Below are 16,123 nucleotides of genomic sequence, written 5' to 3' on the forward strand. Positions count from 1 at the left end.
CCAATGATCTCTTCGCTGTCTCCATAGACATCGGCAGTGTCCCAGATACTGCGTCAGCAGGACTGGTGTTCATCGCCCATGTACGGGCAAACGAGATGAAGGATAGCTGCTCCCTGAACTTAGCATTAGTGCCTGAATAGTTCACTCATAAATCTAGTATCGCAAACCGAGTGTAGCCAAGGCCGGAAAGCAGATATTCCGTTCCGGCGTCGTAGGAATCTTCGTATTGCGCCTTCCAAGCCCGATACGCCTGAATCAGACCCGTGTCTCCGATGTTTTCGCCAGAGGTACTTGGAAGTAATCAATTAGTAACGTTAACAAGCTTAAACATCACGACCATAGACATACAGGTTTCCCTGTGGATCAACTGGTCAACCATTATACGCAGGGAGCATAATGTGACATACATTGACATGGATGATCCCTCCTTTGCCATCCTCTACTGTATATGACGAGTATTGCTCCACGATGCAGTCCTGGCGAATTTGGTACGCGTCGCTAGTCTGCCGTGACCACCACTCTTCGAGTTTTCCTTGTTGGTTGGAAAGACGACCTGAGGAATCAAATGCGTGCTAATAATACTTAGACCAATGTTTATGGAAAATGCAATGCAACGAACTTACAGTTAATTCATGCGCGGCTACCATTCCAAAGGAGCCGTAGGAGAGGTATCCAAGCCTCTATATAGAAGTGTGTATGAGATGGGGCTGCGAAATAGTGACATATACGCATACCAGCTCTCGGAGAAGAAAGGAGGTTGTAAGATGCCAGCTGGGAAGACGTTCTTGTTCTTTGTCAGTCTAGCGCCTTGACAGTACGAATCCACTTCATTGGCAGGGGGGTTATAGTATGCATTTACAGTTGCTGGTGTCATCTCCCACTCGTCAGAATTTCTCTCCTTGCCGACTTTCTGCCACATCTTGTACATGTCGGAGGCGCTGTACAATATACGGTCAGTAGTTGATTCAAGCGAGTTGTCGGTATTACATACGCATCACTGAGCATATTTTCAAAGAAGGTATCCACAACCGAGCTCATACGCATTATCCAGAACCTAAAAGGGACGGTCATGAATTAATGTAGCGTACAGGCTGCAGGCTGCTCACGCCTCACCTTGACGAAGACAGGTTTGCGCAGAGCACGGGGAAGCGGTGTCATTACAGGATGAGAACAGAGCTGATGGGAAAGATTGCGAATCACAAAAACAAAAATGCACAATATTGTGCTTGGCGCTCTATTCAGATGGCCTCAGCGCGGCCCAACCTCCTGGCAAGCGCAAGTGCAGTCCGCTAACTCCACCCTGTTATGCTTTTCGCCCCCCGGCACACCAAAGGGAGTTACACGGCAAGGTGGGTGGAGCTCTGGGGGTACGTGAGCGCAGTGCGCTAGCTCTGCCTTGTTATGCTTTTCGCCCCCCGGCACACCAAAGGGAGTTACACGGCAAGGTGGGTGGAGCTCTGGGGGTACGTGAGCGCAGTGCGCTAGCTCTGCCTTGTTATGCTTTTCGCCCCCCGGCACACCAAAGGGAGTTACACGACAAAGTGGGCAGAGCTCTGAGGTGCGGCGCAGCAGCCAAAGTGCGCAATTGGTGCTAAGAGCGCGTGGATTTAAGAATATGAATAGCGGTGGACGAAAACTTAAAACATGGATGCGACAAGGGAAAAGTGTGGATGGCGGATATCGCGAAATGATGGAAACGAAAGAAGGGTGCTGGGTTGCCGTGACGAATTATGTAAAATCTGGGACGCGCCGTCGCGCTTGGGACGCGCTGATAATGATCGCACAAAATTTCCTTGGTTTCCTCCCCTCTGGAGCTGGTGCTTCAGTTCCGATTCAACACACAGATGCTGCTGCTAGCAAAGAGACTCAGTACCTCAGAAGGTATTTTTCTAATTGCTATACCACAGAGCTGCCTTCATGGCGCCACTCCACTCTTGGCAATCCTAGAAAGATCGTCTGTAATAAATGCGGTCTTTGTGAGCGTACCCACTCGTGTCCACGTCCCCTTCGCTTTGATGAGCTAAGGGCAGGTGGAAAGACGCGTAAACCTGGCGAAAAGAAGGTACAAAAACCTGTCCAGGCTGTAGCTGGTTCACCCCAGATCAAGGAGCCGCGAGAGTTCGGAGCAAGACGTATAACGTTTCAACTACATACAAATACATTCACAAAACACAAAATTACATCATGGTGAAGACGTGTTGACACAATCGCTGTTAACCGGAACTGCAGTCAGTAGGGTCCTCGGCAGAAAGGCAAAAACTTACGCTAAACAGACCTGGCGGCGGGCGCTCATTCCAGAAAATCCCCCTCGGTCAGAATGCGCCCATTGAACATCTTTCCGAGGTGAGTTGGCAGATACCCCATGCCTTTCCTTCTCATTCCGAACAACTCCTTCAGCGGAGGAAGCTGGGATCGCTTGAACAAACACGATGTTCTCGCAGAAGAGCGATTCTCCTCCCTGATGAATCCATCACTGTCGGCTATCAAGTCCTCGTCCCCCAAATCCAATGCGTTGAGCCCTAAGAAATTGCAAGTGCGGAGATACATCTCATAACTGGAGAAATACAGTTGACCTGCAAAAAGGTTGAGCTGGCAAATCTGCAGTTCCGATGGCGTCAGATGTGGGGTCGAGGGAACACGGTACAGTCGGAGATCATCGCATGCCTTCATCGTGCGTGTGGTCCGAGGAGTATAGAGACATAATTGAACTGCGTTGCTGTTGCGGATATCAGGCAGCAGTGTGTCCACTTCGTGCGGACTCATGACTGCCAGCACTCCAACGTCACTAAGCACGATCCAATTGACGGGCCGCAGGTATTCATCCACTTTCTGTGTGGTAAAGATAGTCCCCACCGTACGAGCAAAGTCACGGGTTACTAAAATGTTGCGTGCCCAGTGATGATCTTCATGAAATTTGGCAGTGGTGTTGATGAGGCTGGATAGCGCTGGAATGAAAACGGGGGACCCTTTTGGAACTCGGCCAGTCTTGACAAATTGACGGACGTGCGCATGCAAGTCCTGAGCTGCGGGTTGCACTTTGGATGGCCTTTGCACCTCACGTTCTCTCTCTACCTCGTGGACTACCTCCCTTTCTTGTTCTTCATCCATGCTCCTTTCAGGTCCTGTTAGAACTCCGAGCTCCTCGCACTTGCTTTGAATGTCTGCATCCCAAATATGGGATACCTGCGAAGGACTGCGTGGTGCGTACATATCCTCTAATGAACGCTCCTCTGGCTGCAACCAGGCTGTTTTCAGGATGGAAATCGAAGTGGTAGGCGCGCGCGAGAATTGAGCCCATGCAGAATGCCGGGCGCTGAAATCTGATCCCTGTTGAACCCAGTGGAATGCACGCATCTGAATATCAAGACAGGTTTCGAGCATCGACCAGTGCAAAATATCCGCAACTTCGACACGATCTGCATCAGCCTTCTTAGTCGCCGAACGAATGCTTCGGTCAACCTCTGTCGGAGCGAAGAACATCACCGAGTGGCCATTGCCCAACTTCCGCATTCGCATGCATCCTGTGTCGTTGGCTATTGTCAAACTCGGTAGCATGAACTCTGGAATCACAAACCTTGCATCAGGCGGTCTTTCGTGACTTTCGGACCAAGCGTGACAGCAGCTCGGAAGCCAGAAAGCAGCTTGACATCCGTTCCTCTGGTGTGCGCGTCATCAAGATATATCACACACTGGTCGAGCTGTTGGGCAAAGGGGGACGACACAAGGGACTCCACTGTCCCGTCCCGAGTAACAACAACAATTTCGTCGTCGTCATTCACGAAGACCGCAGCTTGTGCATTGTGCTTGGCTCGAAGCCATACTTCGGCTAATTCCTGATTCTTCAATTCCAACATCTGCGCACCAACATCCAGGAGCACGCGGACCTCGGGGGTTTGTGCTATCAAGGTCTCGATGAAATGTTGTACCTTCTGGCCAGGCGGTATGGGTCTGTAGCAGTTGTTTTCTGGGCGCAAAAGGAACGCCAGTACTCGGGCATTCGTGCTGCGTTGGTAATCGAGGTCATGCTGCACTATTGAGCTTGGCAAAAGATACCGGTTGTCGTTGGTACCAGAAAAGCCGGTGGTGAGGTGTCTCTTCTCTTGAGCGAGATCCCACCCGGAGCAGGTGAGCTTGCTGGGGAATGCCTTCGCTTCCTTGGGAAAAACTACTCGGGACAGGTAGAAATCTATGACCGCCTTGTGGAATTCGAACAGTCGTTGAAGTTCAGGGAGCTGCTCTGCAGATTCCGTATTGATTCCGCTAAGGTGACGCAGACTTTCTGGGACGGACGGAAGTCTAGCAACCCAGGATTCATACTCGAGGGTAGGATCATCCTGCTTCAGCAGGAGCTCGAAACACAGCATCAGCTGCTGGGGCGTTAGACCTGCATAGTAGTATGATAGGCATGTGAGGGTGACAGCAATGTCCGGATGGCCAAACTCTGCCCGCAACGAAGGCATGTCTTTTGCGCGAAATGGAACAGCTAGCATTGTTCTTTTTGGGGCAAGGCCATAGTCCACACGCCAACGGCGTTCTTTAATGGTGTGCACCAAGATACCATACGCCAGCAATCCTCGCAAGACTAGAAGGCCGGGCCAAACGATAGTGTCTCTATAGCGATCCTCCACTACGCTGACACAAGTGTTGGATACGTTATCATTTGCGATAAAACAGCAAACGGCTTCTTTCATATGGGGGGATGCTTGATCGAAGCCGATGTTTTCAAGGGCGCCATTGATGATATCCCCTGCAATCCATTGGACTAATGCGTTACCTGCTGTCGGGTGCAGAATACGAATGAAGGGGAACACTCCGTGCTCACGAATGGACACTTCTGAATGGGAGGGAAACTCGCTCATGAGCCGAGCGGCGTGCTTCGCGACAAGACTCAACACTTGTTGTGTTGTCGTCCACCTTTCGGGATGACCTTGAAGCGACCTTTGGAGACCCACAGTGTATACCATCTGGTAGCGGACGTGCAGAATTTCATCGCTTTCATCTAGAATGTCGCGTGTGTGATTGTCGAGCCATAGCTGAGTCTGCAGCATATCTTCAGCAGCTTCAATCTGAGGGGAAAGCTGACGGTCGACGGCCATAAGCTGGAACGACAGAATATGGTCTGGTTGGACGACTAGGATGCCCTTGGCATCCATGCATTCTTGCATCAAGCCACGATACATCTGCACCTTTGATGAGTCGATAGAGAACGCGCGAAAGAATGGGATATAGAAAATGCGCCTTTGCGCGAGGCCGCTTAGTCGTTCGACCAGAAGCTGAAACATCTGAGCTGATAACGACTTCAGTACGATTACTCGGACTAATTTGTGGCCATCAGAAAGTGCGGCTGCTGCGAGGGGAACGATAACGTAGGATTTGCCTTCACCCATGTTCAATTGGAGAGAGGTATTTCCTCCTGTGCATGGTGACATCATCTCCAGCGCGACCTTGACCTGGACCGGCCGTGCTAAGAACTGACTTTCAATCTGAGGATGACACTATCAGTTACCGGTTCATGATCGATTTCTTTATAGTGTACCTGTATTAAGAACCAATCAGGATACAGCTCCGGATCAAATCCCTCGCATTCTTCGCTGTCCAACTGCTTGAAGAACTCGACCCAGTTTTTGTGAGCAGCAAAGACCAACAGCCTTCGCGAGCGTTGCAGTTGCAAAAGTATCTGCGACAGCTGGACAAGAGTAGCACGCCAAGCCTTCCCCAGATGACTTCCTGCTGTAGAAGCCATGCGTGTGAAAAGGAAATTTGGTGTAACTCGAGGCCATAATCCACCATTGTATAACGCGTTCTCAGTAGCAGAGGCGGGGGAGAGGGCGTGTGAGATAGATGCGAGTGAGTCTTCAAATTGCCGGCTATGGAGAGAATGGTTCTTGAGCAGTAGTTCCATCGTGTATGGCGTAGAATCTGGTGAGGAAACGATCTTTTCGTCACAGTAAATCGACCTGCTCTGGTCCAGATCGTCGGCGTATTTGCGGTGAAACTTGTCAGTGCCTTGTGCGCGAAAGTTGTTGATCAGCTGTCGCAACCCTGCTGCGACTTGGGAGTCTGGGGATACCAAATCTCTCCGATTGACATTAGACAGAACTTGGGAAGACCCGCACATGCTTGTCACAGGCGGATCTCTATCGAACAGGTACTGGGCATCAACGGATGAGGCCGGTGATGCAACATCCAAGCTCTCGAGGCAGAAATCAAGACAATATTGAGAGGGTATATGTAAAGGAGGGTTGGGCGTGTAGAGCTGTTTGAGAGCTCCCTGCAGGCCATCCAGGTGTAACTTTAGACAATGGTTTTGCCAACAGCTGCGAAATACTGGGGACAATTTCCCCGGCAAATCAGTGAGATTATAACACTTCACTTGCAGCGTACGAAGTGCCGGAGGGTTTTCGCATGGCCAGGCATCCTGAACTTTACTGAGAATAACCTGTTTTTCAGAGCGACACCTCTCCTTAAAAGCTGCACGACGACGCTTCTCCAGAGTCTCATCATCTTCATCAAGACTTGCAGCTAGCTCTTTCTCCTCGCTGACTTCATAATCTCCGACACAGGAATGGATGATATTGTTCAATCTCGTATCGGATGGCATGAAACCATCCGAGAGATCATAAGAAGTGAACTTCGGAGGGCCTCCCAGGCTGCGAATTTCGGGAACCGTAGCAAAAGCTAGGAGTGTTGGCACGAGCGCATCATCATCCAACAAGCTGTATGCTACTGAAGCCAGGGTGAAAACCAGCCGAGATATGTCCTTCTTTGTAGCCTTGCGACAGTAGTCGTACGCAGAAAGGAAGACATCTGAAAAAGTCGGTTGAAGCCAGTCTTTAGAGTACTGCAAACTGAACGCCTCGCCAATGCCCTGGACATTTTGCCACTCAGTCAACAAACTAAGGAGGTCCCGTTGCACTGGAAGTCTGCTTGGCCACTGATGCACCATGAAGGCGGTTTGAAATGCCCTCGCTTCTGTGACTTTGTTGGGAATATGACGTGAAGCGTAGATGACATCTATATCACCGAGTGGAAGTGGAAGAGAGAACTGCTCAGGATAGATCGCCGAGGCATGAACTGACGCGCGCTCAAGAAGGTGGTCGGTGAATCGCGGAAGCTCATAGGTGACCTGAAGGTTTGCAAACCCTTCTGAGAAAGTCGAAAGCTTCATTCCGTAATCCATGATAGATTTCGCGGCTGGATAAAAACCATGGTGCTGTGCAAAGGGCGCAAGGCAAGACCACGAAATTGTCTGCATCTTCTGAAGATGAGTGGGATACCAGACGCGCTTGGTTGACAGCGAACTGATCTCGCGCAAAAGATCTGCATCGCGAGAGCGAAGCTTCATGAACGATCGGCAAGCTGCAGAGTGCAAGAGATGCAACGCCTCTTCTGTCCCCGTTCGACCCGTCAGGGGATCAGGGAGACAGCCGCTGGTCACAGCGTGAAGGAGTGCCTGATAGAGCTTACTTGTGAGACCCACGTTCCCAGTGAGGCAGCATAGATCTGTATCAACTCTGTACAAGTGGTATGTCACTCGAGTACCTTCAGGAGCGATGGTGACGCGGACATGGTGACCATTAGCAGAGTATGAGATACGACCTTCTGGGATGATGACGGTGCGTGAATGCTCATCTGCAATTTGCAACTTCGGGCGCAGGACAAGCTGATTGACCAATCCCAACATCGTTCCAGTGGACTGAATGATATCAATGACCATGTTGCACATGTTACGGGACTGCAGTTCTCCATCCTGGTCGATGAAGAACTCGAGGCCATATCGAGGTAAATCAGCTCTCAACGAGGGAGCACCTCCGGATGCTTCGTTACATGTGACCATGATACAGCTTGCATCCTCCAGAGGACGCAACCTTCTAGAAATCATGTCCCACGTTTGGCTGCGTATGTCGACAAGGGTGGCACCACTAGAATTCTGCGCCGTTGAGGAACCCGAAACAGAAAATCGTAAGACCCAGTTTTGGGACGATGACTTCCACGTATTTTCTGCTGGGCGGATCTCGATTTCATTTGTATGCAGGTTGAGCCAATGAGTATGGCCTGCTACCAAGATTGTCGGTAGGTCATCCACGAATTTGTGGCTCGGAATGAGCTGGAGGAGAGGTGAGTCGTGTTTGATATGCTTCGCACAGATGATGAGATCGTTCGAGTCACGGAGAGCGAAAGACGCCTTCAGGAATAAGCGAGTGAATCTTTAGTTACTGAGTAATTACAACGAGAGTAACCACTGACCTGATGGTCACAGAAGTTTCCGCGTGTTGCATATTCCATTCCACGAATATCAGCTGGAACGATGTCCAGAACTTGCTGTAGTCGATAGGTGAGCATGTGCAAACAAAACTATAACTTTCAAAGACTTACATCGCCAAAAATCGATTGGTATGTGGGATGTTGCACTATCGTTGAAGGAAGTCTCCCCAGCTGCTTCCCGTCGACAAGCAAGCATCCGCTAATCAAATTGATGCGCACGTCCTGTGGTAATTGGGAATGCGAAGGTGCAGTCTGCGCCACGAGCCAACGAGAATTCGGAGCTGTCAATGCCATCCAAGGAGTTCCTGGTCTGTAGCTGCCCCAAATTTCGGCCATCGCCAAATCAAGACCCTCCCTGTGAAACTCTGCATATTGGCGAAGAGTGGATTCTAATGTGTGGCAACATCTCCTGTCTCGCTCTAGCAGTAGCTTGGAATGTTGTGGAAGGCTGTCGAGTTGGCTTGGAGTGTTGTCATGAATCATGACCGCACAACATACAAATACTTTGATGTCATCGTTCGACTTCAGGAGCAGCGATGCGTCTCCGTCGACGTCGAAAGTGCTACGACAGGTGACTGCCATATCCCGAACGCGCCCTTGAAAATCTCGGCTGACCGTCTCGTCGTTGCTGGCTTGCATTTTCTCTGATAGTTGCGTCAGCAACGTAAAAGTCGCAGTTCGTATCCTTCGAAGGAGCGCATGTCCACGATTTTTGACACTCTGTTCCTGAGTCAAGGACAAGACGTGACACACAAGCATGATGATAGTGTCGATCGTGACAGCTTCCAGCCAATTTCTTTCAACGCTCGCCATCAAATCCTCCAGCTCTCCGAGTAGTGCACCAAGGAAGGGCACGCTGTTCAACTCCTCATGCCAAATAAAGCTGCCGTCAGACGAAAAGGGACCGACCTGGGAAACTGCTTGGGCCAACAGTAAATGGACCTCCTCACGTCGAAAATTGAGCGTCCTTGCACGGAGTTCACGGAGTACATTCATCCATTGCAAACGCGGTCCACTCCGCAAGGCTCCGAACGCGATGAATTCGTGGATGGTCACGTCTTTGTGACAATCCGCCTGATTGGCCACGACCTCGTTTGACGTGTGGGATGTCCCTGCAAGGTACTGCTGCATACCATCATATGGTCCCTTCGGAAGAAGGAAAGTACACAACCTGGTGGCATCGCATCGTAGCAGTACGTCTGCCACCCATGCGCCTGTCGTTGTGTCGAAAGGCCGAAATTGGAGCCCGTTATTCACACAGACTTTGGTGTCCACCGCAGGAATGTCAGTGTTGCTGTAATGAGACTGGGCGAAAGACTTGGCTTCCGACGCCAATGTGAGCCTTTGTCTTGAATGGCACGTGCGATATTGCTTCAAGGCGTCATATTTTGGTAGGACCATGAAGGGACGAGCGGACGGAATCGTTTCTGGAGTGCAGATGTCAACGTAGACATGAAATGTCATGGATCTCCACATGTCGAACGCAATGGGGCATCCTAGCTCAAACACCACCGCGATCGCCTCATTTCCACAGGCTGGTAGTGGCCACTCATGAACCGTAATAGTCATCGATCGCATCTCCTTTTCCAGGCGACACTTGTCACAGCGTCTTGGCTTATGTATTTTCTTGCCGCGTATGGAGAATTCGTACGTGTGCGACAAACTTTCTGCGGCTTTCTCCTTGTCTGTGTACCTCTGGTTCATGGTCTGGAGCTCGATCAACTTATTCTCCCGCTTCTTCTGAGCTTCTGCCTCGATGTCAACCTTCAAACTCTGCAGCTTGGATGACTGATGAAAATATCGCGCCGCGAACGACTTGTCATCATTGGTAAACGACAATGCTGACAGACGGCTGGAAGCTTGACAATGACGAGCCTTCAGGTAGGCGTGCAATGTCTTCAAACGATCAAGGGCGGAAGCTTGGCGGATTAAAAGACACTCCCAAAGCGTTAATGGGATTTCGGGGGAGTATTCTGCCAGGAGTGGGATTTGTGCAACGACGATCTTATCCATCGCTACCCAGAGCTCGAAAAGGGTGAGAAGCATGATGGACAAATTCTCCGGGTTTCCATTGTAAGCTGTAAGCGCTCTCGAGGAGTACGCAGTGGCGCACGCCTCGATCGAGATGCACGCGGAATCGGTACTCTGGAATGCAATGCGTGTCACCCAGTCGTCGATCCCTAACTTAACGGCGGTCTCGAAGTCTGCGAGTGCAAGAGACGGTTCTGCGGTATGAGCGGTTACTAGAAAACTAGCTCCGGCGTCAAGGAAATCATCGATTGTCCCACGCTTGTGATGGTTGGGATTAGATAAGGTTGTTTTGGTGGAGGAATGCTGGCTCTGTAACGCTTGGCAGATGTACTCTCGGCTCGTGTTCAAGGAAAGATGGGTATCTTGCAAAACTCGGAGGGTCTCTGGAGCCCAAAGAGGCGAGGCCCGTTGTGCGTTCTGAACAGATCCCCATCTTTCCTCCAAGACACTCCTTACATCACCGGTGACCCTACTGACTATCTGCGACAACTCCGAGGATGAAGAAAATTCAAGCTTGAAAAGGCGGCGCGCAATCTTTGCTGACATAAAGTGTAGAATGTCGTTCGATAAGTCACGGTCGAGGGCGAGGGTCGTGAGTCTCGACATGAAGAACAGCATGAACGATTTATACGTCGTTCGTCCGAGAGCATTGCGCTCAAGAGTTGTCTGTAAGGCAACGCGAATCACAAGCCAGAGTGGAGAACGCCTCCACGGCAATTTCGCGCTGTCCCACAGCACATCATCTCCGATGCGCTTGCGGATGCGAGGAACATCAGCGATGCTCCCGAGGCCACGCAATATACCGGTCAGGAGCTCTGTGATATACCGTGGATGCGTGGTGCCCCTCTCTTCGAGAACAGTGGATTTAGCCTTTTTCCTCGTCACTGCTGCATCGAGGACATCTTGATCCATGTGGACGAGAAAATTTGCCAGCTCGGCAGGAAAGGTAGCATTGTCAATGTTCATATCTGGGACCGTGATAGCAGGTCCAGGATAGGAACATATCAGCCTTCCCTTTGCGCCCATCACTGCGGTGGGGTCAGGAGAGACCTCAAATGACTCGAATATAGTTTCGGATTCGAGTTTTCTCATGACAACCGCAGCGTTTTGCGCGCGAATCATATATACAAGTACATCTAAAAATTGATACTCAGTACAGAAAAAGAATGCAAATGAAAACAACAGACTTTCAGTTTCCATAGTGTTGATTTGATGTTCGACCTCTCCTGCAGACATGACGCTGAATCTGATTGAATCTTTAAGATTGTTGAGCATTTTCAAGATGTTCGTCCAAAGCTGCAGCTTATCGGACGGTAGCTGGTCGCTGAACGTGGTAGCAGCATCGAATACTTCTTCAGATAAGGCCAGGTCGTTCTCAAGGGACTGGTCACTGCCTTGTGGCAACTTGAGGGGGAGAAATACGTGATTGATGATATATTCAAGACTAGATTGATCCATGTTACTGGTGGGATAAGAGAGAGAGGAATTGGTGACTCACGGTGAAGCCGCGAATCTAATATGGAACCCCTAAGCGCTCATCCTGCCTCACTAGGGTTGAGTACGAGAAGCTTCAATAGGCTGATGCATCACAGAAGTTTCAGTTTCACATCAGATTGATCTGATGTATGCCATCGATACGAGTTGAACGTCGAGGCTGTACATAGATGGCGTATCAGAAATTTGAATTGTTTGCAGCTTCTTCCTCTATTACCTACGGAAGAAAAGAAAGTTCGAACACCACGAGGTGACGGTGAAGTCTGCTTACAAATTCTGCAATTCGATTTCCTCCCGACAAGCTCCGAGGAATTTTCCTTATGTCACATGTGGTTGTTTTCGAGTTCTATGCTAAGCTCCGACTATGAAGACACGAGTCCGAATACGCCTCTCCATATAGGACGCTTCTGTTGCCAGACTTCTACTAATCGAAATGTCAGCCAGCATTGAGTACTGAGTCACTGCACCCGCCGCAGACGTGAGTAGAATACATTTATCACAACTTACAACTGAAATCTTTGCAGCTGAGGTGGTGTGCAGTTAATTTTACAACTCCCAACTCTCATCGAAGCTGAGCACATGAACACTGCTGGCGTTTGTGACTTTGATAAAAACTGGTGGCAGATATATCCGAATAGACTGCTGCAAGTAACTTAGTAAGATGGCCATCGCTGGTACGGAATACTCACCAGAGAATCATTTACCCATTGAAGAAATCACTGAAATTGTCGTGTAAGTCATCATGTGCAACAACAAATATTTAGGTAACTCGGTCGAAGACGTCTTTTCGCTCACTACGTTGTTAGACGTGGGGAAAGACGAACTTCATCCTGAATATCGGATTGATTCAGATGGTAAGCACTTTCATTACAAGAGACTTAAAGACATTCACCTAGAAGATCTACAGCGAGTAACTCCGCTCTGCAAGACCTCATCGATGGGCGATGGACCCTTGCAAATACTTGTTGACCGACGGACATATACCACCAAGTCAGCACCCTTCGCACATATGTTTTCTTTACCGGTAGCATCTTTCCTGTTCGTACATCTTATGTTTGACACTCAACGAAGTCTTCATCGTCGTTCTGCGTCAATGTTGTCCTTAACGTCCGCTGCTAAGACCATGTTCTAGCTTTCATAATATTAGCATTCACTAGAGAGCGCAACATTGTGGCCTCTGCCAGGAGAGTGTCGTCTGGTTTGAGCCCCCACACCTATTTTCAAGACACCAAATTACTGGTGAAAAGGATCGTAACAAGGTAATAAGAAGGAAACAGGGAGCTGAGGAAGGCACACACCCATCGTCTTCCAACCATCGTATTGTGAAGCAGTATACCCCAAGAGCAAGGGGGAAGGAGGTGGAGGACGGACTTATCTGGTTTTCCTAGATAACAGAACTAGAATCCCGTCCCCTATCTCATGATCTGTTCCAGTTCAATGTCTACGTCTACTTCCTGCAGTAAAGAACGACCCGTGTTCAACGTTCAGTTCTTGTTGCTTATCTAGGTGCAGAATGAACGCTAAGTCACATCTCAAAGACGTGCCACGGCTACATTCAAAATATATAGTCCTAATGATAAAGATTGTTCCGGTGCTCTATCCAATCTATCGTGTATCAACAACAGCTTGATTACCTTCCCACTTTCAAACCTCGCCTCGACTACGCGCTTCCGCAAGACTCAACTCAATCGCAAATTTCAAATCTGCATCCATTTCATCTAAATCTGGGGTAGCCCGGAGCTCTTCCTCAGATTGCCTATCATGATTTTCTGTGCTTGTAGAAGACGTGCGCAAGAGAGGTGCGCCAACATGTGGGGATGAAGGCGGCGACCGTAAGGGTGTACTCCACGCCGAACGACTGTGTTCTAGGCTGCTGGTCGATGAGGAAATGCTAGAACTGATCGAGGGAAAGTGTTCGAAAGAGGACGACGTGCTGCGAGCCACGTCCGGTAAAGATCTTGTCCTCGTCGAAGAACCTGGCAGGGATGCAGGTATCCTGAGCGGGCTTATGGTGACGCCGGCTTCCATAGGTTCCGGGACGAAGACAGGAGACACCTGTACTTTCTGATTCGTCATGGGACGTGCGGCACGTGGATAGGTGCGGGAATGGTGATCGTCAAGCAAACTTGGGAAAGACTGGTTCGAAGCCGGTAATGCAGGACCATGGCTTGTTGAAGAACTTGAAGCGACTGGCAAGAACGTTTCGTCTTCAAAGTCACCCTCGAAGACGCCTTCATCGATGGTATGGGAAACTCGGCGATGCTGTTCTTCCTCGCGGGAGAGCATCAGTACATATTCTATTGCCTCCGACTCCGACAGTCCAAGCACGTTCAGAGTGGAACGTTGCTCGCGTTCTCGCCCCATGGTACGTCGCGCATAAGCATTCTCCTGTTCCAGTTCACGTTTGGATTCTTTGATGACCCTGTGCAAATCGTATCGCTCTGCAACATTTGATCAGTCGAGAATCTACAAAGTATGGAACGTGCATACGTTGTCCTTTGGAAATTGGGTTCCTATTCGCACGCTGTTTGCTTTTGTGCGAAGCTTCGCGGTGGTGTACTTGTCCCACCTTCCATGACATCACCCGATTGTCAGCGATAATGACCAAAAGTTCCTGTTCAATCACAATCCTGCTGACGCCTCCAAATTCGCGACCCGGTGCAGCACGCGGGATTGGGGACGAAAAGAGCCTAAGAGGCTCCAAGGTGAGCGCGTCCCATACGGTCGTTGTGCCGCGTGCAGAGCCTGTGGCAAGAACAAGCGAGCTCCAAGCAAGCGCAGTCACGGCACCATCTTCGTGAGCCTCGAATCTGCGAGCAGGTACTACGGGAGATGATGTTTGCGGAGTGTCCCAATCGTAAATGCCAACGGAACCTTGCAGATCGCCAGTGATGATGAAACTGTAATCATCTGGCTGAGCTGCAAAGAAAGGTTCGATGATGGAGTTGTATCCGAATGAAGGATCACCAAATGCGGTGATTTCGTATTTACCGGATGTAAGGTCAACTACGATGCGATAGAAGAACGGGTGATCAGAGTACCCGATGAGTAGCGCTGCCGTTGTCTGTGAGTGACGACGAACACAAAGCACAGTTGGCCGAGGTTTGGGTATGAATATATCCTGGGGAGACGGTTGTACCTTTGGAATGGGCGAGACGATGCGATGTTGTGCAAACGATGCCGGGCTGCAAAAGTCATCCGAATAGACTTGTCGGGACGATGTCCACAAAAGAATGTCTCCGCTATGCAAAGCACCCGCGATGATGCCGTCTGCAAGAGCGGAAGACACCTTAAGGAATGGGTCAATCACAAGCGATTGGAGTTGCTTGTCACTAGACCACAAGCACACAACCGTCTTAGTATCCCACAACTTGACTTGCCCGTCAGCACCTCCGGAAACGAACCGGCTAACAACAGGATCCAACGCAATCTCGTTCACAACGCCGTCGTGGTGATCTTCAACTTTGCATCTAACCAGCTTCGAAGATGCACCCCTAGGATCCATGACCCGAGCAGCCGTAGTGACTGCCACTTCCCCGTTACGCTTGCCCCAGAAGGCCCTGGCAGTGCCGCCATCAGAAGTGAGACGGCAGGTAGAGACGTTGGGTGTAAATTCAACATTAGGATTTCCTATACCCAATCCTGTTCCGGCAGCGTCAAGGTACCCCTTGAGAACTTTGCCGCTGAGCGGAAGCGAACGAGCCACCACTCCGTATTGAATCGAACACGTGAGGAGACCAGACTCGGACATCAGATGGGCGCCGTCGATGGTAGTATCTTGGGGAGAATGAGTAATCGTCCCATTCCGCGAACGTTCCCAGCGCCTGAGGATGAAAGATAAGAGCAGAAACTGAATACGACGCATCCACGAACCTCCTCAAGTTGTGCCTCATGATGAACTCCTTTCTCCAAGTGCCTTCTGACTTCCTTAGTAAGAGAATCCTCTCGTTCTCGAGATCATTCTCAGGACCAATTCCAAGGAATTGGTTGATAAAGGCCCGGTACCAGGTATTATCATCATTTATGTGTTCATTGAGTCGTCGGTTTGTTCTAGAGAGTGCGAGGAGCGACGGGGGAAAGAGGAATGAAGTGATATGAGTAAGAGACTCGGCGGGAATGTCGAGAAGGCTGGTGCTTTGAACGATTCCATGTTGGGATTCTTGATAAGAGCTGATTAAAGTTGGTTTGGCTGTCAATTTGTCTTTTCGGGATGTGTCTATAGACCTTATGGGCATATAATAGCAAGGAGATTCGACTGTCTTTAGTAGCGGCCGCAGAAGACTCCGAGTCCGTGTGCGATGTGGTAGGAGAAGGTTGACTATCAAAATGACTC

The 16,123-nt window shown here is 49.9% G+C and overlaps 4 protein-coding genes across 4 annotated transcripts; 1 reads left to right on the top strand and 3 right to left on the bottom strand.

The window, feature by feature from the left end:
* Positions 1-61: 61 nt before the first annotated feature.
* On the bottom strand, positions 62-1,205 carry F5147DRAFT_71117 (uncharacterized protein). Its single transcript, XM_041438302.1, has 6 exons — positions 1,114-1,205; positions 992-1,054; positions 735-938; positions 624-678; positions 408-572; positions 62-356 (listed from the first exon to the last, which is right to left on the bottom strand). The coding sequence occupies exons 2-6, from the start codon at positions 1,042-1,044 to the stop codon at positions 324-326; spliced, it is 510 nt and encodes a 169-aa protein (XP_041295344.1). The 5' UTR covers positions 1,045-1,054; positions 1,114-1,205; the 3' UTR covers positions 62-323.
* A 605-nt stretch (positions 1,206-1,810) lies between these two features.
* On the top strand, positions 1,811-2,029 carry F5147DRAFT_525869 (uncharacterized protein; the record flags this gene model as incomplete). The annotated part of the gene is made up of 1 exon (XM_041429985.1): positions 1,811-2,029. A coding segment is annotated over one exon (219 nt), but the record flags the coding sequence as incomplete, so codon positions are not given.
* Positions 2,030-2,289: 260 nt separating this feature from the next.
* Positions 2,290-11,754, bottom strand: F5147DRAFT_791115 (uncharacterized protein; the record flags this gene model as incomplete). Its single annotated transcript, XM_041443066.1, has 6 exons — positions 2,290-3,521; positions 3,575-5,483; positions 5,537-8,185; positions 8,248-8,322; positions 8,377-11,432; positions 11,484-11,754. The coding sequence occupies 6 exons, from the start codon at positions 11,752-11,754 to the stop codon at positions 2,290-2,292; spliced, it is 9,192 nt and encodes a 3,063-aa protein (XP_041295346.1).
* Positions 11,755-13,285: 1,531 nt separating this feature from the next.
* On the bottom strand, positions 13,286-16,095 carry F5147DRAFT_71234 (WD40-repeat-containing domain protein). The gene is made up of 3 exons (XM_041438352.1): positions 15,664-16,095; positions 14,281-15,614; positions 13,286-14,231 (listed from the first exon to the last, which is right to left on the bottom strand). The coding sequence occupies exons 1-3, from the start codon at positions 16,023-16,025 to the stop codon at positions 13,435-13,437; spliced, it is 2,493 nt and encodes an 830-aa protein (XP_041295347.1). The 5' UTR covers positions 16,026-16,095; the 3' UTR covers positions 13,286-13,434.
* Between the last annotated feature and the right edge of the window lie 28 nt (positions 16,096-16,123).

Source organism: Suillus discolor (genome assembly GCF_016758755.1).
Source record: "Suillus discolor strain FC423 chromosome Unknown F5147scaffold_14, whole genome shotgun sequence".
Taxonomy (NCBI): Eukaryota; Fungi; Basidiomycota; class Agaricomycetes; order Boletales; family Suillaceae; genus Suillus; species Suillus discolor.